Source organism: Python bivittatus, unplaced genomic scaffold (genome assembly GCF_059951505.1).
Source record: "Python bivittatus isolate LINGU-HERP-01145 unplaced genomic scaffold, Pbiv_v1 ctg000020_np1212, whole genome shotgun sequence".
Lineage (NCBI taxonomy): Eukaryota > Metazoa > Chordata > Lepidosauria > Squamata > Pythonidae > Python > Python bivittatus.
The window spans coordinates 62,482,045-62,506,001 of record NW_028277030.1 but is presented as its reverse complement, the minus strand read 5'-3'; the positions used below and the strand labels follow the sequence as shown (position 1 = coordinate 62,506,001).

The window sequence follows — 23,957 nt, the reverse complement described above, 5'->3', positions numbered from 1 at the left end:
TTTCTTCCACAGCTTCTTCCATATGTTATCCCACCAAGCACTGTTTTCGCATTCCCACATCCAGACACACAACATTTCATTCATGGTTTTTAACAATTTTCTGTATTCCATGGTTGTCGCCAGATGGGCCCCTTAGATATAGATCTTTAAATCCCTATCATGGGTTTGCTCCATCAAGTCTTTCAAAGAATGCTTTTTAATAAGTTAGAGAAGATTATCTCTTTCTCTGTCTTTCTTGTTAATTAGGTTATTGCTCAATCATGTTCCACCTCTCCTTTAACTCTTTTTTGAAATGTACAAGCACTGCTAACACAGTGATGGACCAAAGATTAGCGTTCCTTAAATATTTGAACATGTACAGGAATACAAATGATTGAGAAAGCACTGTAAAAAAGTTGGCTTATAGACCAGATGTGACCGACTGTCCAAGACAAGACAAGACAAGTCTTGCAACTAGTATGTTCTTAATATTGTAATTAAACTTTCTTTTGTGAAGAGAACTATTAGATGCTAAGAACAACAGCAAATTTACTCTTCGCAATGGGAAATTTCATGGGCGATAATAGAGTTGACGAAACTAAGTAACTGGTTAATTAGATGAATGATATATGTCGTTTTTTCTTAATGTTGCCAGGAAGCATGATTTGTAAAGAATTGAATTAAAGAATATTGACCATCAATGTAGGGACGATTGCCAATTGCTCTATAATTATACCAGCAGGTCAAGCAATGGAGACACCAGATAAATACCTGCATAAATACAAAGGATTCTATTTCATAAGAGATCTGGTCTCATCTGAAACTATAGATTCACTGGACAGTTTTGAAGTCTGAGATGATGATGTGTTCATAATCACATATCCTAAATCAGGTGAGTTCAAAGATGTTTTCCGACAGAGTTACTGTTTTATCCAATGCTGTCATTCAAGTCTTCAGTATTTTGGTTGCTGCAACTGTGCTGTGCTCTAACAAGATTTTAACGTTTGGCATTTCATTAGAAGCTGGAAATATAGGTAGAATAACGGTGGTATATCTGCATTTTGACCATTTTTCTTTTACTTTTCAGAGCTAATTTTCTCTCCAGAATCAACTTCCTAAAGTCATTTCCTTGGAATAAGATATGCTAATAATTAGGGTACATACAACCATCAGCTTAATCTAAACTTCTTAGAAGAATCTACTCTTTTTATGTTTCTCTGAAATGTTTACTATCCTTCCTGATAGGAAGGTTTGCTTTGCATAAGTTCAACATTCTCCAAATAACAATGGAACCGGGTGAATTAATTTAGTTATTTCTTATTTGAAGGCACAATATGGACTCAGAATATTCTGAGCTTGATTTTCCATGAAGGTCATCGAGATGGAACTGAAAATATTACCCTGGTTAACAGAGCGCCATGGCTGGAGTACTCTCCTGTCTATATAGATTTAAACAGTCGTCCATCAACTCGACTTTTTTCTTCTCACCTGCCGTACTATTTGGTACCCAGCGGATTACGAAACAGAAGAGGAAAAGTAGGACCTATTTTGCTACATTGTTTGTATACTGGGGTGTGGTAAGGTGGGGGTGGAGGCTGTCTGCCTTCTATTCTTTTAGCTACGCACCTCAATATTTCATCGGTAAATAGTCAAGGAAAACCAAACAGATGGCATATTGTTCCAATGTGTTTGGTGAGTGGTAACAAGGTTTGAAGTGTGAGAGAAAAATACTCCAAACAAAACAGTTTCAAAACCATAATGTCATGCCAGGCAGAAATAGGCTAAGAACCGAATTGAAGATCCATATACAGAGATGTTTCATTCTTAAGTTTACTTTTCACAGACTGACCCTTCCAGATCATAACTTTTTGTGCCACCTTACACTTCTGCTTCTTAGATGATTGTATTGATCATTGCCTGTTAGATGATTCTATCACAGTTAGCAATGCACTCTATGCGTGCTTTGCCGCCATTCTGTTTTGTTGTTTTTACCTTGTTTTTCATTTTCATTTAAATTGTGGTTTCTAATGGTTTTTATGTATTTTGTTTAATTATATATGCTGCCGAGAATCACTGCCTGAGATGGGCAGCTATACAAACATGATTAATAAGTTAATAAATAATTGCTAGCTTTGCCGTTCAGTTAACTTTTTATCAAATGAAGTAGAAATGGAGTACCCTCTGGCCTCCAGAATGGCCCCTAAGGTCCACCGAGCCTCAAGGAAGACTTTCCCCTCCGTCCCACTTTTTTCCTGCTGCTGGGGAAAAAAGCTGAGAGTCATCCCTACATTCACTCCAGATGGAGTCTCTGAAGATCATTTTTTGACTAGATCTTATCATCTTTCTCCTACAGATAATTTATGTATATAGAAATCCAAAGGATGTCTTGGTTTCTAGCTATCATTATTCTAAAATTTTAACCAAACTAGAAAAACCAAAAAGCTTTGATATATTCTTGGAGAGGTTTTTGGCTGGCAAAAGTAAGGGCTTGATCATGATAAAGTAACATTTTTGTTTTAGAAAAGTGGGAAGTGGATATATTTCTATCCACTTCCCACAAAGAGCAAACAATCCACTCTCTCCCCCCAAATAAGGTAAGAATAACTATTCTCTATACTGTACTCATGCAGTAATTTGTTTAAACACTATGCATACTGGGATGGATGGGTGGAGAAGAATACAGGATTCCTAGAACAACTGATGATATAAAAGACGCGGGGGAGGGAAAGGGAAGGCAGTTTTTTAAAAGAGAGAGAAGAAATACTAGGATTTATTTTATGTGGAGGACAAAAAGGGAGAAAAGTAAGAGCAAGACTGGGTCTGAGTAATAGGGACAAAAGGTGGAACATGGCTTTGCCCCGATTCACCAATGGCATCAGCCTCAGTTTCCAGGCTGAATGAAACACCCACCAATGGACACCCAGAGAAGCTCCCCCCTCCCAGTTGGGGTCAGTGCTCTGAGAAAAGACCCTTCAGCACGAGGCAGCAAGCAAGTGCTCAGAGGAACTCCAGCCAAGCCACTTCCCTGCTACCAGAAACCGGCTAGAAGAACTGGGACCCCTGCCCCATTCCGAGTGGGCAAAGCAGATTCCTGCACTCTGGGGTAGTTTTCTATTTATTTAAGCAATTAATTAATTAATTAGGCTGCCCCTCTCACAGCAGTGACTCTGGGAGGGGACCAGGTTAAAACCTACACTTAGAAAAACAATACAAATAAGAAAGGCCGAGGTTGCAAAAAACCCAACTCCACCAACAATGCATCCCTGAGACATCCTGTGAGCTGGAACAGTGCAGGGCCCAGCTGAACAAGTGAAGCAAGGGACTTTTAAGATGGCACTCATGTTTATGCAAAACTCATTTCTCTTCTATCAGTGATGTGCAATTTGTGGCTAGACCATATAGAAGGCTGGTACGCTCATAAGGGTGATTTCACTATTCTCTTCCTTTCTTATGAAGAAATGAAAAAGCTAAGACATGTCCATGTTGTTTAGTGCAATATGAACAACCATCAAGCACAGAAAGCTTTAGAAAGAGTGCAATTTCTCTGTGAACCCCTAGAGGACTGGTGAGGTCTTTGGAGAAAGGTAAGTGTCCCCCTTTTCAAAAGGGAGGAGGATCCTGGAAAATAAAGTGCTGTACCCTTGACATCAAACAGATTAATAAGCAACATATTTGTGAGCACATGGTTAGCACATGGTTAGGCATGCTTGAATTACGAGGAGTCAGCATTTGTCTCTTGCAAACAGGTCATGCAAAGCAAATTTATCTCCTTTGATAGAGTTACTGACTTAGTAGATGAGGAGAATCCAAGAAGCACAACACACCTGTGGTTCAGCAAAACCTTTGCCAAAGTCTCTCATTATTCTCCTTAATAAAATGAAAAATATGTGCTATATAATAGTATTGTAAGACGGACTTACTCTTGTCTGAATTACTGCAGACAGAGTTATCGTTAATAGCTCAAAGTCACCTTGGAGAGAAGTATCAAATGAGAATGCTGCAGGATTCTGACCTGGGTCCTTGTCTGTTCCACATTTTGATCAGTGAAGGAGTGGAGGGGATTTTTCTTTTAATTCCATGTTGATTTATTTCCAGTATAAGGGTATATTTGGGGAGGGGGCAGTGGAAGAGGGTTGCTGAGGAAGGCACAACAGTGGTAAAAGCCCTTTGGCTCTAAAGAGATTGACTCAAGTCAACTGCAGCCATGATTTCAAGACAGACCAAGGCATTTATGTAGCCTGGCTTCAGAACTGGCCAGCCCCTCATATAGCCATGATTCCTAAGAATGTAAGAGTGAATCTTAGGAAAATTGTGGCACAGAAATATATTCCGAACCATGAACGCTTTTCAACAACTTGCCTCTTGAAAACATTTAGCAGCAGACCTCAGGAAGTGTTTCTTTGTTTAATCGATTTAAATTGCTTCCTGTGCCTATCTATAGTTTTCATTTTTCTTAAAAAACATGAAAAATACAAATCACTTAATCTCAGGGTAATTTTTTTTTTTTTAGGAGGGAAAGAAAGAATTAAAGGTTGGGGGAGTGAGAGACAAAAGCAAAGCATTGATATGCAAGATCTGTATAAGGAAGGGATAATCTTTAGACTTCCCCAAAGACTTCAACACACTTTTCCATCTTTTCTCCATTGCTGTGGATGACCTAACAGAAAGCTATATCAAATTGCAGGATCTGAGAAGTTCTGTCCTGAAAATATGCAGCTTCATAGGAAAAAAGCTAACTGAAAAGGAGGTAGATGATGTTGTGGATAAAGCTACATTTGATAACATGAAAACGGATTCTAGAGCAAACTACACATTCATGCCTCCTGATCTCCTAGATTTCAGCAAAGGGGACTTTCTTCGCAAAGGTAAATCAGTAGTATTTGAAGCTCTGGGCCTATGCTTGTGGAATATGCCAGGCTTCAACTGAAACCAGGATTACCGCCTTCATCCAAAAGGCACTTCCTAAAGTGGTATAAACATGCCCTAACAGCTTCCCTTTCTGCTGTGTCTCCATGATGTTGCACTTGCCTGATCGCCAGCCTGCATCTGAGGCAGCCATGGGTCTTTCTTAGCTGTACCAGTGTTAAAGTAATCTTCTCCTTTTCATCCTGACAGATTTCTGGCATGGATATAATCCGACAGGTTTTAATGACCATTTTGCTGGTTGCAGAGTCTTATGATGCTTTGGCAGTGGGATTGTTCTAGCTCACACTGCCCACTTTAGGGTGGTGGAGTCACAACCTCTCCATTTTCTACCCTAGGCACTGTCCTCCAGGGTAGAACCATTTGATGGACAGGGAGGGGGCTAACCATTCCTCTGATCATGGAGGAAAGTGCAATGTTCCAAGCTAGTAATATTTTGCCAACCATTATCCACTTTCTCAGGCTCTGAGAAGCCCATCGTAGGGAAGGAAATTGCACACTGGAAACCACTTCTAGAAGACTTTTGATCTTCATCACTATTGCCCCCTCTGGAAGTCCTGAAATGTTACATATACACCTTCCTACACAAACTGAGTCACATACCAGTGTAAGAATGAACATTTTGGTGACAGGATGAGATAATCACCTCTAGTTCAATTAAAATTATAAAACTTCTGCCATATTTTTACCACTGTTTACTAGGCACTATTGGAGACTGGAAGAACACACTGACTGTTGCACAGAATGAAAGGTTTGACAGCGTCTTTAAGGAGAGGTTGGAGAAGCTGCCCTTCAAGTTCTGCTGGGATATTCATGAGGATTCTGAGCCTACTTCCAGCTCAGTGGAGGAAAACAATATGTGATAGAAACCTTCACATTATTTGAAGCAGAGTTGACCTTCCAAGAACAGTCTTTGTATAACCTAGTAATGTTTAATTCTCAACCCTGCAGAGATCATAGAAAAAAGCGACATTAAATTCTGTGCTATTATTAAATATTGTAGGATATTTATTTATTTATTGAGAAGATTTCTATAGCAGCCCAACTTGCATAATCATGAGTCTGGGTGGCATACATGAAATACAAAACCACAAACAAAGACAATAGAACAAATTAAAACAAAACCCACATTTAATATCAGCCAAAAATAAAATCCCAAACCAACATATCAACAACAGCCACACCCAGCAATCCTACTCTCCACCTCCCTGAAGACTTGCTTAAATATCATCTTAGCTCAACTCCTGAGGGGAAAGCCAAGATTTCAAAGCTTTCCTGCAAGCTAACAGAATTGGGACCCTACAAATCTCAGCAGTGCGGGGATGGGGTGGGTCAGGCACTGAAACAGAAAAGGCATATCTCCTAGGTCTCCTCTGTTGACCTTGCCTCAAGGAGCAAACCTGAAGTATGCCCATGCTATGAGAGCGTATGGAACAGGCAGAAATAATGAGAGACAGGCTGTCCCACAAATAACCTGGCCCTGTGCTAATAACTGGGTCCTTTGTAGGTGTCTAACTATCACCTTGAATCTCCAGCTGCAGTGTCAGAGGGGCCCCAAACCCACAACCATTCATTCTTGCTACGGTTGAGTTGAAGCCTGTTCCTCCAAATCCAGACTCCCACAGCCTCCAGACATGGAGAAAGCAACTTGGCAGCATCACTGGTCAGTCTGGGATGGAGATATATATCGTTGAGCATCTTCAACATGCCAGTGATTCCTCCTCCATGCCAATGAGTGACCTCACACAGTGGCTTCATCTAAATGTTAAAAATGGGAAGAGAGTAGAACCCTGACACTCGCCACACCAACCCTGAAAGCAAGTAACTCTAGAGGAAGGAGAAATGCCAGAATACTATGCTTCCTATTCCCAATCCCTCGAGCAGTTGCACATGAATAGTATGAAGACCACTAAGAGATCAAGGTGGACCAGAATAGATGCACTATCTCCATCTAGAGCCCACCTCCCCTGTTCGTTAGGGTAGATAGATGCAGAAACTGCAAAACAACTGGTTGGTAAGCTAAATAAATTCTTACTTCCCCTTCCATCTCCCATCTCCCATCCAGGGGACAGTGAGCAGCACTACCCCAGACAATCCTCATCTCACAACACCTCACCCTGAAGTCTATTCTCAACAAGTCCAGAGTCCTTTATCCAAATCTCTGGAAAGTGAAGTCAAAACCTCAGACAAACTGATGAATGACAGATCCAGTCCTTGAACGAGTAACTTTGGTGACCACAGGTTCCATTATGACATTCTACAATAATATCTTTATCCCTGGTTATATTATAATATTATATGGTATTTTTAGTAAACCATATTTATAAGTGTAATATATAAGGTAGACCTTTCTTGATTGTCTGGTACCCCCCCCCCCTTTCCTTTTCTCTGGTTGTTTATGAGTTTTAAGCTGAAGGATTCTTATTGTAGGGTATTTTGGTATTTTGGCTTTATTTTGGACTCTCCAAAAATGAATAATTAATTTTAAAAACGGAGAAGAAGAAAGAAATCCAAGTAACCTAGAGAACAAGCAAACTGAAAACCCACAATAATACACAAGTGACACTGAGAGAGAGGTTCTTAAGCGACAAAAGGCACGGTCAGACATGGTCTCCCATTGGAGAATAAAATTCCATGCCTTCAACTGGCTTCAAAAGGCAGATAGATAATGAGTAGTTGAGGTATACAGTGGTGAGGTAGAACGAGAGTTGTCGCTTATTTATTTATTTAATCAAATTTCTCCCCCATCCATCTCCCCCCAATGGGGGGGGGGACTCTGGGCGACTTACAAAAACATTAAAACCATAAATATACATAAAGGGCAGAATACATCTAAAATTTAAAAATGGATCTGTGAGGCAGGCAACTCCCCTCATATAGGGGCGTCACGGTCCAAATTTGTTCCTTTGACGGTCTGGGTTCTTTCTGGCCAAGAGTCCCGCTGAGCACCTTTCTTCAGCCCTCCTCTCTTCGCGGAGGGTCCTTGCATCGGGTGGAGGTGCTAGCTCTGCCTCTTCTGGAGCCAGGGATAGCTGCCTCTCCTGGCTGCAAGGCAACGCTGCTTTCCCTGCCTGCTACGCTTCCAGATGAGTCCCCTCAGCTGATGACCTTCTGTAGTTCCTCTTCATCTTCTGAGTCTGAGCTGGCCGTGACACCCACTTTACTCTTCCAAACCCCTCATCTAAGGAAGCACAGGACCCCAATAGCAGCCGGCAGCTGTAATCGGCTCTTTCTGCCTACAGAAGAGCAAAAAGCATGATGATGGAGGAAAGGGGAAGAGCTGTGTCTGCACCTGCCTAAAGCAGCCAAACCGTGCGATTTTCACTCCTTAGTGGATGACTGGCAAATGATGTCAGACTCCGCCGATTCCCGAATTCTTTGGGTCGCTGCCAGCTTTGGGGGCAAAACGCTACTTTAACGATGGTCCAGTTAGGATGACTTAAGTCTGTCTCCCTCACGGACTGAGGACAAGAGGACGGGACCCAGCAGAATAAAGAGGTTGCCAGGACATGCTTCTCCTGTGCTTACTCATAATTCCACGGTTTCAAAATCTTGGTGCAGATGTCCTGGGAGCAAAGTTAATACGATCAGTAGTGGGGAAAGAGAAGGTTAGGCGATGGAAGGTGCCTTGGTTGGACCCACTAAAAAATGCCACTGCTAAGGGCACTTGCCCAGGAAAGGCTGGATCTGAAACATATCCCTGCTCTAAGCCCTACAAACAATGTCACTGTGCTGCTGCTGCTGGAGTCCCTAAAAATAACCTCCCCATCCATAGAGTTATAAGAAAGAAAGCTCTGTTGAAGGTGGAGGCTAAGTAGCATCCAGTCATGGGCATTTGGGGATAGCCCCACTAATAAAAAAAAGGACACTTGCATGCTATAGGTAGGCCTTGTTTACCAACTGGATTGCTTAGCAAACATTCGCAGTTAGAACACTGATGAAAAAGTAACCTTGCAACCTGTCCTCGCCTTTATGACCTTTGCAGTTGTGTATAGCAAAAGAAAGCTGAAGTAAGATCGTAATGTTTCACTTAGTGACCGCTTTGCTTAATGACCAAGTTGCCAGTCCCAATTTTGGTTGCTAAATGAGGACTACCTGTAATGGCATGATGCAAGCCTTGTCACCACATCCTTGCACTTGGGTGATACAATTTGCAGTGTGATGTCCTGATACACATTTCATCCCTTGCTGCTCCAGGTCCAAAAATACCCAGTCCTAACTAAAATAAAGAAATAAGAAATGTTCTTTTGCTGATTGCTATCTGTACTTTCTCTCTGCTTCCTGTAACAGTTACTACTGGAGACTGAGAAATCCACACTGAGGGTTGCATTGAGTGTTTTCAAGGAGAGTGTAGCAAAGCTGCCCTTCAAATTTTGCTGTGAGATCCATGATGAACTATGAGTCCATTTCCAATTTGACAAAAGAAAAATAATGCACAATAAGGAGCTTAAAATTGTACCTGCTTGGAAAATGTGACAAAACGCTTGTTTAGAACAGTTCCTGTGCAGTCTCAATCCTGAGCTTTGTGGCTTATTGCATTTTGGACGATGACGTTAGTCCAATTAGTTGGTCCAATGAAAGTGGACTAAGACACCAGTATCAGCCCCTTCCTCCACACAAAGTGAGACTGAGAGCCTGAAAATAAGCTTAGCAATGTTCTTAGGGAAAATGTGAAGTTTGGAATGGGGCAGGAGAAAAGATTTCACAGAATGTGCATGAAAAAGGAGGTCTTAGTGTGGATTGGGGGCTCCTATCTATCCTTACAGTTGAAAGCACAGACAGCAGTATGCCTATTTACTTTAATGTGTAGCTTGTCTTTAACAACCAACCTTTTCCCACACTAGGCTTGTGTATAGTTTTAAATAAACTACAGTGGAACCTCGGGTTACGAACGCTTCTGTTAACGAACCTTTTGGGTTACGACCAGCTCCGGCCGCAAAATTTTGCTTCGGTTTGCGAACTCCACCTCAGGGTACGAACAGGATACGTGGCCATTTTCCCTCCCGTGACACAGTCCGCCCCCATTTTCTGCCCCTGACACGTGGTCCGCGGCCATTTTCCTCCCCTGACACGTGGTCCGTGGCCATTTTTCCACCCCTGACACATGGTCCGCAGCCATTTTCGGCCGCTGACACATGGTCGTAGGGAGGGGCACTCTCCCTCCAAGCAATAGCCGCCTCCCTGTCCTCCATGCCAGAACGGATTAACGGTAATTACTTTGAACCTTATGGGGAAATTTGCTTCGGGTTGCGATCAATTCGGCCTGCGACCAGAGTCACGGAACGAATTAAGTTCGTAACCCGATGTACCACTGTACTGATGATGTACTGCATAAATTGAATTTGAATATTTTTGGTTCATTTGTCAATCTGTGTATCAAGTCGTGTCACATAACAGCTTTAAGCAAATGAACTTGGAACTGATGTTCAGTGAATGGAGTGGCATATAAGTCTAGTAAAATAAATAAAATAAAGTTGGTTTTAAATTAAAATTGTACTGTACTGTTTATTTTTTATTATTTTCATTAGCATTTAGAATTTTTAGTAGAAAAGTGCAATAAAAGAGCTAAAATGTCACCAGAAGATCATCTCAGTTCCTCAGACTTTCTTATGAAAGTGTTCTCATGCACACACATGAACACAGTTCAGATTTTCTAAACAATAAGTTGTTTTTTTGAAACCACAGATCAAAAGATTCTGATGCCAATTTTCCAGATCAAAATCTGGAGAAAGATAAGAAGCAAAAGTACAATTAGGGAAATGATGGGAAAAGATCAGGCATGTGTATATTAGGTTCTCTGTTTTAATGCACAGTAAAACAACCTCAACAGAATGGTGACCGGGAGTACAAACCCTTTTCTGCCAATGAGAGCAAAAACCAATCCAGAGGAAGTGTGAAAAATTGTGGACACATTTACAGCTCGGGGAGCGGGTTGTGGCACTTTCTCTAAGTGGCACTGCTAGCGCAAGACACTCATTTACCAGATGGCGGATGGAAGGAGTTCCTTCTCATCAACTTCTCTAGTCTCTCAAATGCTCACTCTCGTCAAACCTATCCTTTTTTATCTGGCTGGTGAACAGGGCTGAAACCACAACCCCTTTATTTTCTAAAAATGCCTCAGGCCAAAAGAGATTATTAGAAGTAGTGATCTTTCAATTGGTGCTCTGCCACACAGCATCTCCCAAAATATATATTTTAATGTAGCAACAAGAAAAATAATTAATCACTTATAGAGTGTCCATTTATATATGGAAAAGAATTGTATATAATCAGTCTAAGTTTGTAATCTAGGTTCAAACAATAACAATGTAGCAAGGGAAAATATATTTTTTTGCTGCATCCCATACTTGGTAAATCCATAATTCTTTTTTTTTTAATCAAGACTTTTATTAAAATATATAAAAAGTACAATCGAAATACAAATCAGAAAGTATAGAAAAGAGAGAAGATAGAGCTAAAACAAAAAGGCACAAACTAAAAGAGTGAAATCAAGTAGAAAAATAAAACAGAAAGTGACTTCCAACTATCTCCAATACAGATATGAGTACAAATTTTAAAAAAAAAATCTCTTACCACTATTTAATCCTAATTCACATTATTTCTATCAACACAAACCATCTAATCATTAAATCCCACAATCAAAGCTTCATTTTTTCCCAACCCGTAATCTAGGAAGGGTTGCCATGAGGAGACAAGTTTGGAAACAGTATTCTCTCTCATTAAAGCTGTTAGCTTCACCATTTGAGCCAACTCCATTAGTTTAATAATCCACTCTTCTACTGTAGGTATTTGTGAGTCTTTCCATCTTTGCGCATATAACAGTCTTGCAGCTGTGATCATATATAGAAGCAAAGATCCATATTGTTTCTCCACTCCTTTCTCCATCAAACCCAGTAAAAACAATTCTGGTTTTTGTGTTTTTTTTTAATATTCGCTTTAAGAATCTTTTGAACAGCAATGCATATCTGGTCCCAAAATTTTTTAGCCTTTTCACAAGTCCACCAAAGATGATAAAAGGTTCCTTCACCCTGTGACCATTTCCAACAAACATTTGTTATACCGGTATACATTTTCAGTAACTTATCAGGAGTTAAATACCAGCAGTACGTCGTTTTTTAAAAATTCTCTTTCAAATTATAATTCCTCATAAATTTCAAACCTTTGTTCCACATATTTTCCCATTGTTCCAACATGATATTGTATCCAAAGTTTTTAGCCCATTTAACCATACATTCCTTGACTTGTTCATCTTCTGAGTTCATCTGTAACAACATCTTATGCCTTTTAGCAATAACATCCTCATCATTTATACAGAGTTGAGTCTCAAAATAAGATATTTCATTAAGAAATCTATAATTCTTTTGCTATTGCATCTGGCCACAGTGTCAACTGAATATACTACTGTGTCACTTTTTTGAGCAATCCAAATTCCTCTTACTGTATCTTAGTGTAAACTCTAAACTGATTTTTGATTGCATTATTTGTGTTATGGTATTGTGATGGAATAGAACTATGAAGGCCACACTCAGGGAGGCAAGCATCCTCTTTCATCTCCAGAAGGGCGAGGAAGAGATAAGAGGATGAGTCTGGCACCTCCCTGAGGAATTCACTCTGTTTTCATAGCTACTGTGGGAACAGAGTTTCAGTTGGGAAGATTCTTGATAGAGGTTGTAGCTAATAAACATTGCTGAACTGAATCTGCATGGTCTCCTGGAGTTCCTTGGGCTAGGTGTGACAGGTATGTAGGAATGATCTTGGGAGAGGCAGAACCACAGTCTAGACAACAGTCTGATAAATAAAATCTGAGTCTGAAGGAGGGGTGGGGCTGTAGAAGGCATCCTAGAAGGGACCTCCCTAGTTTTGGCGAGAGTAAAGTAAGGGGAGGGGAGAGGTGGTTTCAGACTTGTAAGATTCTGTTACCATAGTCATACCATAAAGCTAGTGTTAGTATTCATGGTTGGTGCTTCTTGTCTGGACTACCTCAAAGGGCTGACAATATCCAACTGTCTGTTTCTCTATATCATTCAAAAACCTTCTTTCATGTTCATTTTTGGCAGCAACAGTTCTCTTATATGGGTTTGTTTTCTTCCACAGCTTCTTCCATATGTTATCCCACCAAGCACTGTTTTCGCATTCCCACATCCAGACACGCAACATTTCATTCATGCTTTTTAACAATTTTCTGTACGCCATGGTTGTTGCCGGATGGGCCCCTTAGATATAGATCTCTAAACTCCTTCATGGGTTTGGTCCATCAAGTCTTTCAAAGAATGCTTTTTAATAAGTTAGAGAAGATTATCTCTTTCTCTGTCTTTCTTGTTAATTAGATTATTACTCAATCATGTTCCAACTCTCCTTTAACTCTTTTTTGAAATGTAGAAGCACTGCTGACACAGTGATTGACCAAAGATTAGCCTTCTTTAAATATTTGAACACTGTACAGGAATCCAAATAATTGAGAAAGCACTATAAATATATTGGCATAGAGACCTGATGTGACCAACTGTCAGAGACTATATAAGGTAAAAGAAGACAGGACAGGACAAGACAAGACAAGACAAGACAAGACAAGACAAGACAAGACAAGACAAGACTTGCAAGTAGTATGTTTTTAATATTATAATTAAAACTTCCTGTTCTAAAGAGAAATATTAGATGCTAAGAACAACAGCAAATTTACTCGTTGCAATGGGAACTTTCATGGGCAAAAATAGAGTTGATGAAACTAATTAACTGACTAATTAGATTAATGATATATGTTGTTTTTTCTTTAGGTTGCCCAGAAGCATGATTTTTAAAGAATTGAATTAATACAATATTGACCATCAATATCGGAACTATTGTCAATTGCTCTATAATTATACCAACAGGTCAAGCAATGGAGACACCAGATAAATTCCTGTATAAATACAAAGGATTCTATTTCATAACAGACCTGGTCTCACCTGAAACTATAGATTCACTGGACAGTTTTGAAATCCGAGATGATGATGTATGCATAATCACATATCCTAAATCAGGTGAGTTCAAAGATATTTTCCTATGGAGAGTTACTGTTTTATCCAATCCTATCATTCAAGTCTTCAGTATTTTGGTTGCTGCAAGTGTGCTGTGCTGTAACAAGATTTTAACATCTGGCATTTTATTAGAAGCTGGAAATATAGGTAAAATAAAGGTGCTAAATCTGCATTTTGACCATTTTTGTTTTACTATACAGAGCTAATTTTCTTTCCAGGATCAGCTTCCTAAGGTCATTTCCTTGGAATAAGAGATGCTAATAAATAGGGTATATACAACCATCAGCTTAATCTAAACATCTTAGAAGAATCTATTCTTTTTATGTTTCTCTGAAATGTTTACTATCCTTCCTGATAGGAAGGTTTGCTTTGCATAAGTTCAACATTCTCAAAATAACAATGGCACTGGGTGAATTAATTTAGTTATTTCTTATTTCAAGGCACAATATGGACTCAGAATATTCTGAGCTTGATTTTTCATGAAGGTCATCGAGATGGAACTGAAAATATTACCGTGATTAACAGAGCGCCATGGCTGGAGTATAATGTTTTCCATGCAGATTTACAAAGTCGTCCATCACCTCGACTTTTTTCTTCTCATCTACCATACTATTTGGTACCCAGCGGATTACGAAAGAGAAGAGGAAAAGTAGGACCTATTTTGCTACATTGTTTGTATACTGGGGTGGGGTAAGGTGGGGGAGGCTGTCTGTCTTCTATTCTTTTAGCTACGCACCTCAATATTTCATCGGTAAATAGGCAAGGAAAACCAAACAGATGGCATATTGTTCCAATGTGTATGGTGGGTGTAACAAGGTTTGAAGTGTGGGAGAAAATACCCCAAACAAAACAGTGTTCAAACCAGAATGTCATTCCTGGAAGAAATAGGCTAAGAACTGAATTGAAGATCCATATACTGTACAGAGATGTTTCATTCTTAAGTTTACTTTTCGCAGACTCACCCTTCCAGATCATAACTTTTTGTGCCACATTACACTTCTGCTTCTTAGATGATTGTATTGATCATTGCCTGTTAGATGATTGTATCACAGTTAACTGATGCACCCTGTGTGTGCTTTGCTGCCATTCTGTTTTCTTGTTCTTACCTTGTTTTTCATTTTAATTTAAATTGTGTTTTTTAATGGTTTTTATGTATTTTGTTTAGTTATATATGCCGCCGAGAATCACTGTGTGAGATGGGTGGCTATAGAAACATGATTAATAAGTTAATAAATAATTGCTAGCTTTGCCGTTCAGTTAACTTTTTATCAAATGAAGTAGAAATGGAGTACCCTCTGGCTTCCAGAATGCCCCCTAAGGTCCACCGAGCCTCAAGGAAGAGTTTCCCCTCCATCCCACTTTTTTCCTGCTGCTGGGGAAAAAAGCTGAGAGCTATCACAGCATTGACTCCAGATGGAGTCTCTGAAGATCTTTTTTTTTTTACTACATATTATTATCTTTCTCCTACAGATAATTTATGTATATAGAAATCCGAAGGATGTCTTGGTTTCTAACTATCATTTTACCAAAATTTCAAACAAACTGGAAAAACCAAAAGACTTTGATACACTCTTGGAGAGGTTTTTGGCTGGCAAAGGTAAGAAGGGCTTGATCTTGATAAAGTAACATTTTTTGGGGGGGGGGCGAGGGATTAAGAATATATTTCCATCCACTTCCCACAAAGAGCAAATAATCCACCCTCTCCCCCAAAATAAGGTAAGAATAACTATTCTCTATACTGTACTCATGCAGTAATTTGTTTAAACTCTATGCAGACAATGTATTGTCGAAGGCTTTCACGGCCGGTATACGATGACTGGTGTGGGTCTTCCGGGCTGTGTGACCATGTTCTGGAAGTTTTGTTTCCTAACGTTTCGCCAGCACCTGTGACCGGCATCTTCAGAGTGCAAGAGCACAGACAGGAGCAGTTCTCTCTGTGCCCAGGGTGATGTGACCCTTCTGTGGGTATTTATAGAGATCTGGGGGGGGGAGGGAGGATTGGGGGCGTGGGGGGGTTGGGTTACTGAGTGGCTGCTTGTTTTGGTGTCAGAATCTGTGTGTATCTTCCTGGGGATTAGGCAGGGTTTTTTCTTCTATTGAATTGTTAACGAGGGGCTGCTGGGGGTGATTAGCAAGTTCATTGTGTGAACTGTTCACATGTCCTGGTGGTTGAGCTGAGTTCATTGAGGATCCCCTCACCGCCGCAGGAGTATACCGCATACCATGCAGTTGCCGGCAAGTATACATCGGGACCACAAAACGCAGCATCCATACCAGGATAAAAGAACACGAAAGACACTGCAGACTACAGCAACCAGAAAAATCTGCAGTAGCTGAACATGCTCTCAAGCACACTGGACACAAAATCCTATTTGAAAACACAGAGATACTGGACAACACCAACAGCCACTATACCAGGCTATACCGGGAAGCCATTGAGATTCACAAACACCAGCACAGTTTCAATAAAAAAGAGGAGAGTCTAAAAATCAACAAAACCTGGCTACCAATCCTGAAAAATACAGCCGGCAAAAGGTCAGCTCAACCACTAGGACATGTGAACAGTTCACACAATGAACTTGCTAATCACCCCCAGCAGCCCCTCGTTAACAGTTCAATAGAAGAAAAAACCCTGCCTAATCCCCAGGAAGATACACACAGATGCTGACACCAAAACAAGCAGCCACTCATTAACCCCACCCCCCCAACCCCCCCTAATACCCGCCACTCCCCCCCTTCAGATCTCTATAAATACCCACAAAAGGGTATCTCCTGTCTGTGCCCCTGCACTCTGAAGATGCCGGTCACAGGTGCACAGTCATCTATGCAGACAGTTTATAGTGGGATGGGCTGTAGAAGAATACAGGATTCCTAGAACAACTCATAACATAAAAGGCCGGGGGGGGGGGGAAGGGAAGACAGTTTTTTAAAAGAGATAGAAGAAATACTAGGATTTATTTAATGTGGAGGAGAAAAAGGGAGAAAGTAAGAACAAGACTGGGGCTGAGTATAGGGACAGAAGGTGGAACATGGTTTGCCCTGATTCACCAATGGCATCAGCCTCGGTTTCAGGGCTGAAGACAACACCCACCAATGGACACCCAGAGAAGCTCCCCCGTCCCAGTTGGGGTCAGTGCTCTGAGAAAAGACACATCAGCATAAGAGCAGCCCAGCCATTTCCCTGCTGCCAGAAACCGGCTAGAAGAACTGGGCCCCCTGCCCCATTCCGAGTGGGCAAAGCAGATTCCTGCACTCTGGTGTAGTTCTCTATTTATTTAAACAATTCATATGGCTGCCCATCTCATAGCAGTGACTCTGGGAGGGTACCAAGTTAAAACCCACACTTAGAACAACAATACAAATAAGAAAGGTCTGAGGTTGCAAAAAACCCCAACTCCACCAAGAATATGTCCTGAGACAGCCTGTGCGCTGGAACACAGCAGTGCCCTGCTGAACAAGTGAAGCAGGGGACTTTTAGGATGGCACTCATGTTTATGCGAAACTCATTTCTCTCCTATCAGTGCTCTGTAGTTTGTGGCTAGACCATATAGAAGGCTGGTACGCTCATAAGGGTGATTTCAATATTCTCTTCCTTTCTTATGAAGAAATGAAAAAGGTAAGACGTGTCCATGTTGTTTAGTGCAATATGAACAACCATCAAGCACAGAAGGCTTCAGAAAGGGTGGAATATGTAGAATAACTTATTCAGGAAGGGAGTGGGAGGGGTGACCACAGAATCGCTCTTCGTTTTCTCTGCAAACTCCTGGGGGACTGGTGAGGTCTTTGGAGAAAAGTAAGTGTCTCCCTCTTCAAAAGGAAGGAGGAGGATCCAGGAAACTAGAGTGCTCTCACCTTGACATCGAACAGACTAATAAACAGTGTGTTTGTGAGCACATGGTTAGCCATGCTAGAATTAAAAAGAGCCAGCATATGTCTGTTGCAAACAAGTCATGCAGGGCTAGTCTCTCTCCTTTGGTAGAGTTACTGACTTAGTAGATGAGAGGAATCCAAGAAGCAAATGCACCTGTGGTTCAGCAAAATCTTTGCCAAACTCTCTCATTATTCTCCTTAATAAAATGAAAAAAGAATGCTACGTAATACTATTGTAAGATGGATTCACTCTTGTCTGAATTACTGCAGACAGAGTGATCATTAGGAGCTCCAAATCAGCTGGAGAGAAGTATAAAATGAGAATGCCACACAGCTCTGACCTGGTCCTTGTCTGTTCAACGTTTTGATCAACAAAGGAGTGGAGGGATACTTAAAAGCTTTGCAGATGTCACAAAACCTGAAAGTATTTTATCTGTCTTTCATGAGATGAAAGAGAGAAGATTCAGAAAGACTCAGGTTTGAAATTAACAGTATGCAATTTAACAGGGAGAAATGTAAAGTTCTGCATTAAGGTATGAGAAATGAAGGGTACAAATAAAGGAAAGGGGAGACCTGGCTTGGTATCTACTTACTGACCAGAAGTTCAGTATGAATCATATCTAAAAGGCCAATGCTCTTTTGTGGTGCATTAAGAAGATCAGAGTCCTATGGATTTATTGGTTTGTATATATACTTCCAATTGAACAGAAATGACTTACAGAGGTTTACAAAAAAGAAACATAAAAGCATAGTGAAAATCAATTAAAAATCACAAGCAACTATAAAAACAGTAAGCATAGTGGTGACCATTCATGCCCCAAGGGCCCTCCAGCCTTCCAGTTCTTGGAAGGCCAACAATGAAACTCTCCCTCTCATCTTCAGAGGGAGGCTGCTCTACCATGTGTGAACAGAAGTAGAAAAACACTGCCTGCAAGCCTCAACTCCCTTCCTCTCTCCTACCCAGGGGACCATTAACAGAGATTGGTGGGAGGTCTGCACTGGCTGAGTTTGCTGGGCCAGCTCTACAGCCCTGTAAATACCATATTGCCAAGCCTTATAGTACTTTATATGCCCTTGCGTTCTGCCCAAGATCTGTATAAGGAAGTGATAATCTTTAGACTTCCCCAAAGACTTCAACACACTTTTCCATCTTTTCTCCATTGTTGTGGATGACCTAATAGAAAGCTATATCAAATTGCAGGATCTAAGAAGTTCTGTCCTGAAAATATGCAGCTTCATAGGAAAAAAGCTATCTGAAAAGGAGGTAGATGATGTTGTGGATAAAGCTACATTTGATAACATGAAAATGGATTCTAGAGCAAACTACACATTCATGCCTCCTGATCTCCTAGATTTCAGCAAAGGGGACTTTCTTCGCAAAGGTAAATCAGTAGTATTTGAAGCTCTGGGCCTATCCTTGTGGAATATGCCAGGCCTATTCTAAAAACCGGATTACCACCTTCATCCAAAAGGCACTTCCTAAAGTGGTATAAACATGCCCTAACAGCTTCCCTTTCTGCTGTGTCTTCATGATGTTGCACTTGTCTGATCCCCAGCCTGTATCTGAGGCAGGTATGTGTCTTTCTTAGCTGTACCAGTGTTAAAGTAATCTTCTCCTTTTCATCCTGACAGATTTCTGGCATGGATATAATCTGTCAGGTTTTAATGAACCTTCTGTTTGTTGCAGAGTCTTATGATGCTTTGGGAGTAGGATTGTTCTAGCTCACCCTGCCCACTTTAGGGTGGTGGAGACACAACCTCTCCATTCTCTGCCCTGGGCACTGTCCTCCAGGGTAGAACCGTTTGATGGACAGGGAGGGGGCTAACCATTCCTCTGATCATGGAGGAAAGTTCCAAGCTAGTAATGTTTTGCCAACCATTATCCACTTTCTCAGGCTCTGAGAAGCCCATCGTGGGGAAGGAAATTGCACAGTGGAAACCACTTCTAGAAGACATTTGATCTTCTGAACATTTTAGTGACAGGATGAGATAAATCGCCTCTAGTTCAAATAAAGTGATAAAAATGTTGGCATATTTTTACCACTGTTTACCAGGCACTATTGGAGACTGGAAGAACACACTGACTGTTGCACAGAATGAAAGGTTTGACAGCGTCTTTAAGGAGAGGTTGGAAAAGCTGCCCTTCAAGTTCTGCTGGGATATTCATGAGGATTCTGAGCCTACTTCCAGCTCAGTGGAGGAAAACAATATGTGATAGAAATCATCACATTATTTGAAGCAGAGTTGACCTTCCAAGAACAGTCTTTGTATAACGTAGTAATGTTTAATCCTGAACTCTGCAGATATCGTAGAAAAAAACAACATTAAATTCTGTGCTATTATTAAATATTGTAGGATATTTATTTATTTGTTTGTTTGTTTACTTATTTATTTATTCATTTATTTATTGAGAAGATTTCTATAGTGGCCCAACTTGCATAATCATGAATCTGGGTGGCGTACATCAAATACAAACCCACAAAAAAAGACAATAGAACAAATTAAAAAAGAACCACATATAATATCAGCAAAAAAAAAAACAAAAAAAACCCCAAACCAACATATGAACAACAGCCAATATTTTAAATCTTTCCTGCAAGCTAAGAGAATTGGGACCCTCCAAATCTCAGCAGTGGGGGATGGGGTGGGTCAGGCACTGAAACAGAAAAGGCATATCTCCTAGGTCTCCTCTGTTGCCTCAAGGAGCAAACCTGAAGTATGCCCATCCTGTGAGAGCGTATGGAACAGGCAGAAATAATGAGAGACAGGCTGTCCCACCATAATCTGGCCCTGTGCTAATAACTGGGTCTTTTGTAGGTGTGTAACTAGCACCGTGAATCTCCAGCTGCAGTGTCAGAGGGGCCCAAAACCCACAACCATTCATTCTTACTACGGTTGAGTTGAAGCCTGTTCCTCCAAATCCAGACCCCCACAGCCTCCAGACATGGAGAAAGCAACTTGGCAGCATCACTGGTCAGCCTGGGATGGAGATATATATCGGTGAGCATCTTCAACTTACCAGTGATTCCTCACTCTATGCCAATGAGTGACCTCACCCAGTGGCTTCATGTATATGTTATAAACGGGAAGGGAGTAAAACCCTGAAGCTCCCCACACCAACCCTGACTGCAAGTAACTCTAGAGGAAGGAGAAATGCCAGAATACTATGCTTCCTATTCCCAATCCCCTGAGCTGTTGCACATGAATAGCATGAAGAGATCAAGGTGGACCAGAATAGATACACTATTCCCATCTAGAGCTCACCTCCCCTGTTCATTAGGGTAGATATATGCAGAAACTGGAAAACAACTGGTGTGTAATCTAAATAAGCTCTTATTTCCCCTTCCATCTCCCATCCAGGGGACAGTGAGTAGCAGTACTGCAGACAATCCTCATCTCATAACCTCTCACTCTGAAGTCTACTCTGAACAAGTCCAGAGTTCTTTATCCAAATCATTGGAAGGTGAAGTCAAAACCTCAGACAAACCTATGAATGGCAGATCTAGTCCATGAACCAGTAACTATGGTGACTTTGGTTCTATTATGACATTTTACAATAATATCTTTATCCCTGGTTATATTATAATATTATATGGTACTTTTAGTAAACCAGTGACTATAAGCGTAATATATAACGGAGACCTTTCTTGATTGTCTGGTAACCCCCCCCCCCCCCTTTCCTTTTCTCTGGTTGTTTATGACTTTTAAGCTCAAGGATTGTTATTGTAGGGTATTTTGGTATTTTGGCTTTATTTTGGACTCTCCTAAAATGAATAATTAATGAAAAAAATAGAGAAGAAGAAAGAAATCCAAGTAACCTAGAGAACAAGCAAACTGAAAACCCACAATAATACACAAGTGACACTGAGAGAGAGGTTCTTAAGGACAAAAGGCACGGTCAGATGTGGTCTCCCATTGGAGAATAAAATTCCATGCCTTCACCTGGTGTCAAAAGGCAGATAGATAATGGTGAGATTGGTCTGGCCTCCTGGGGAAGGAAGGTCTTTCCAGACCAAGGTGCCACCACAGTGAAGGGCCTTTCCTACATTCTCACATAACCCACTTCTCCGAGCCATGGGACGCTGAGTCTCACTTCCCCTGACAGATCCTGCTTTGGGTCAGGGTCTATTGCAGAGGTGTACTCTCCGATACAAAATCTTAGACATTAAGCATTTTAAATTGGTTGCAACACCAGTAATAGCCAGTGGGTTCCTTGGGATAAATTTTATGGGTGTTGTCTCAAGGGTCTTCTGGAAAAGAGCATTGTTGCCATGTTTTGCATTTTCTGAGTCATCCTCAGGGGCAGACCCATGTAACAAACACTCCTGTACTTCTTATGGGTGGTTTTCAGAATAGGGCATGGTGTAGCCCAGCCACCTAGTTGTTGCAGTGACTAAGGTGCTGGGGAAGAAACTGGGAGGCTGAGTTCTAGTCCTCCTTAGGACTAAAAGCCAGCTGGATGACATTGGGTCTGTCACTTTCTCTCAGCACAACCCACCTCACAAGGTTGTTCTGGGGAAAATAGGAGGTGGAAGTATTAGGTATGTATGTTACCTTGAATTGACCAAGAATAAAGACAGGATAACAATCTAATAGATACATAAATTGCCTTGGGGGGAAGGTAATTCCATCCAACCTCTTAAACTGACTCAATTCCTGGACCATGAGTCAATTGACTGTTCCTTCAACTTGTCAAGGTAGTTGAAGCTGATTTCTACAACCTTCTCCCATATCTTGCCCAAAAAGGGACTATTTACAGTACGGCAGTCGTTTTCAGATCCTTTCTTGTGCTAGGATGTCCTCTTTACCTCTTCCAGAAGGGTAATGCTGTAAAAGAGTCATGTTGCTGTTAATTATACATTGTTTTGGTAAAACAAGAGGACATCCCTGAAATAGCACAAGAATCGTAGACATGAAAGAAAGAAAAATGGTAAAACCCTGATGATTCCATGGATGCATCCATAGAGTTTATTTATGTAAGCATTTATCAACTCCAATGCTATTTCAATCTCCAAAGTGTGTCCAGTTGGGAATAACACGGAAGTCATTTGTCCTTCTGCCAGAACCTGTTTTCAGTGTTCCAGGTTAGCCTAAATTCTTGGGTTTCCCATCCAAATCATAACCAGAAATGATCTTGCTTAGCTTCTGAATCTAGACAAGTACGACCAGCTTTTATCTAGCTGTTTTGTGTGGCAATAAGAATACTTATGCAACCACTGTGTTTGAACTGGTTTGCTCCAAATGCAAACAAAAATTGCTGTACGAGCAAAATAATTGCCAAGATGCATTTGAAGAAGTAATCAATTGCTAAGTCCTGCACAACATAGGATGATAAAATTCCACATTTCACAATTATTAACTAGAGCTATAGAACTAAACATTGTTTAACCCCCTGCTCTATCTGCAGAAAACAGTTAATAGTACTTCTTTTGAAATTCTTACTATCATTTGTATTTTGATTCCCCAAATGCGGACAAATGTACTAGAGTTTCGACATTTGATGTCCAGGCTAGTTCCTACACACCCTTATCATGTTTTACACTTTGCCAAGTCCCAGCACGGATTTTCTTAGGTGGCTAAGGGCTTTCCTCCATTGCCTTAAGTCAGTAGTAGACTATCCTGGTATCAGATTTGCTGCCCTCATTGCTGATGCCTCTCTGCATCTATTGACTGTGTTTTGCCTTGTCACTGAACGGTTATTTCTAGAGTGCCTGAAGCAGAATTTTGACCAAATCCTCTAGTTTTGCTGCCCCTCGTTTCAGACCACCACCAGCAGGTCAAGACAAGGATGCCCGATGGAGCTTGGCAAAGTGGTGAGTTGACAAGTGGCTGCCCCGCCTTTCATTGTCCACCATGAACAAGAAAGTGGGACAGAATACCTGTCTGAACATGCCTCCTTTGTTGAACCTCTGTTGGTGGGCTTGCAGATGCAGAGTTTGGCAGGTGTGGTTTCCTGTTTCACTACAGACAGCAATCTATTTGCCAACTCCCCAGGTTGCTCTGTAGGCTTCTTTGGAGCAGGGTCCAGCACTCTCTCACGCCTGCCCACCCACAAGCTGTGTGATGGGGGCAAGGACATCATGGATTTTGAACAAGTCTGGCTCCCCCACCTTACTCTTTCAAAACCCCTCATCTGTGGAAGCACAGGACCACAGCAGCAGCTGGCTA

General features: G+C 41.0%; 2 protein-coding genes across 4 annotated transcripts; both read left to right on the top strand.

Annotated features, from left to right (window-relative positions):
- The first annotated feature begins 434 nt into the window (after positions 1 to 434).
- On the top strand, positions 435 to 20,136 carry LOC112543380 (amine sulfotransferase-like). Of its 3 annotated transcripts, XM_088139813.1 has the most exons (8): positions 435 to 444; positions 13,444 to 13,505; positions 13,773 to 13,922; positions 14,360 to 14,568; positions 15,390 to 15,516; positions 17,441 to 17,535; positions 18,991 to 19,171; positions 19,844 to 20,136. In XM_088139813.1, exons 3-8 carry the CDS (start codon positions 13,781 to 13,783, stop codon positions 20,002 to 20,004), a joined length of 915 nt encoding a protein of 304 aa, XP_087995939.1. In that variant the 5' UTR covers positions 435 to 444; positions 13,444 to 13,505; positions 13,773 to 13,780; the 3' UTR covers positions 20,005 to 20,136. The 3 variants fall into 3 exon arrangements, with proteins under 3 accessions (XP_087995939.1, XP_087995952.1, XP_087995946.1); XM_088139826.1 differs by lacking the exon at positions 435 to 444 and having other exon boundaries at positions 13,444 to 13,502; XM_088139820.1 differs by lacking the exon at positions 435 to 444.
- LOC103063145 (amine sulfotransferase-like) lies at positions 715 to 5,897 on the top strand. The gene is given in 6 exon segments (XM_088139843.1): positions 715 to 871; positions 1,307 to 1,515; positions 2,333 to 2,459; positions 3,352 to 3,455; positions 4,664 to 4,844; positions 5,605 to 5,897. Coding segments are annotated over 6 exon segments (924 nt in total). The 5' UTR covers positions 715 to 729; the 3' UTR covers positions 5,766 to 5,897.
- Positions 20,137 to 23,957: the final 3,821 nt, after the last annotated feature.

Bases quoted from the DNA above. Each gene is read 5' to 3' on its own strand.
- LOC112543380 (XM_088139813.1), top strand. From the start codon at position 13,781: ATGGAGACACCAGATAAATTCCTGTATAAATACAAAGGATTCTATTTC. The intron at 14,569-15,389 runs GTAGGACCTATT...TTTCTCCTACAG, and splicing joins TACGAAAGAGAAGAGGAAAA to ATAATTTATGTATATAGAAA. The intron at 15,517-17,440 runs GTAAGAAGGGCT...CTCTCCTATCAG, and splicing joins GAGGTTTTTGGCTGGCAAAG to TGCTCTGTAGTTTGTGGCTA.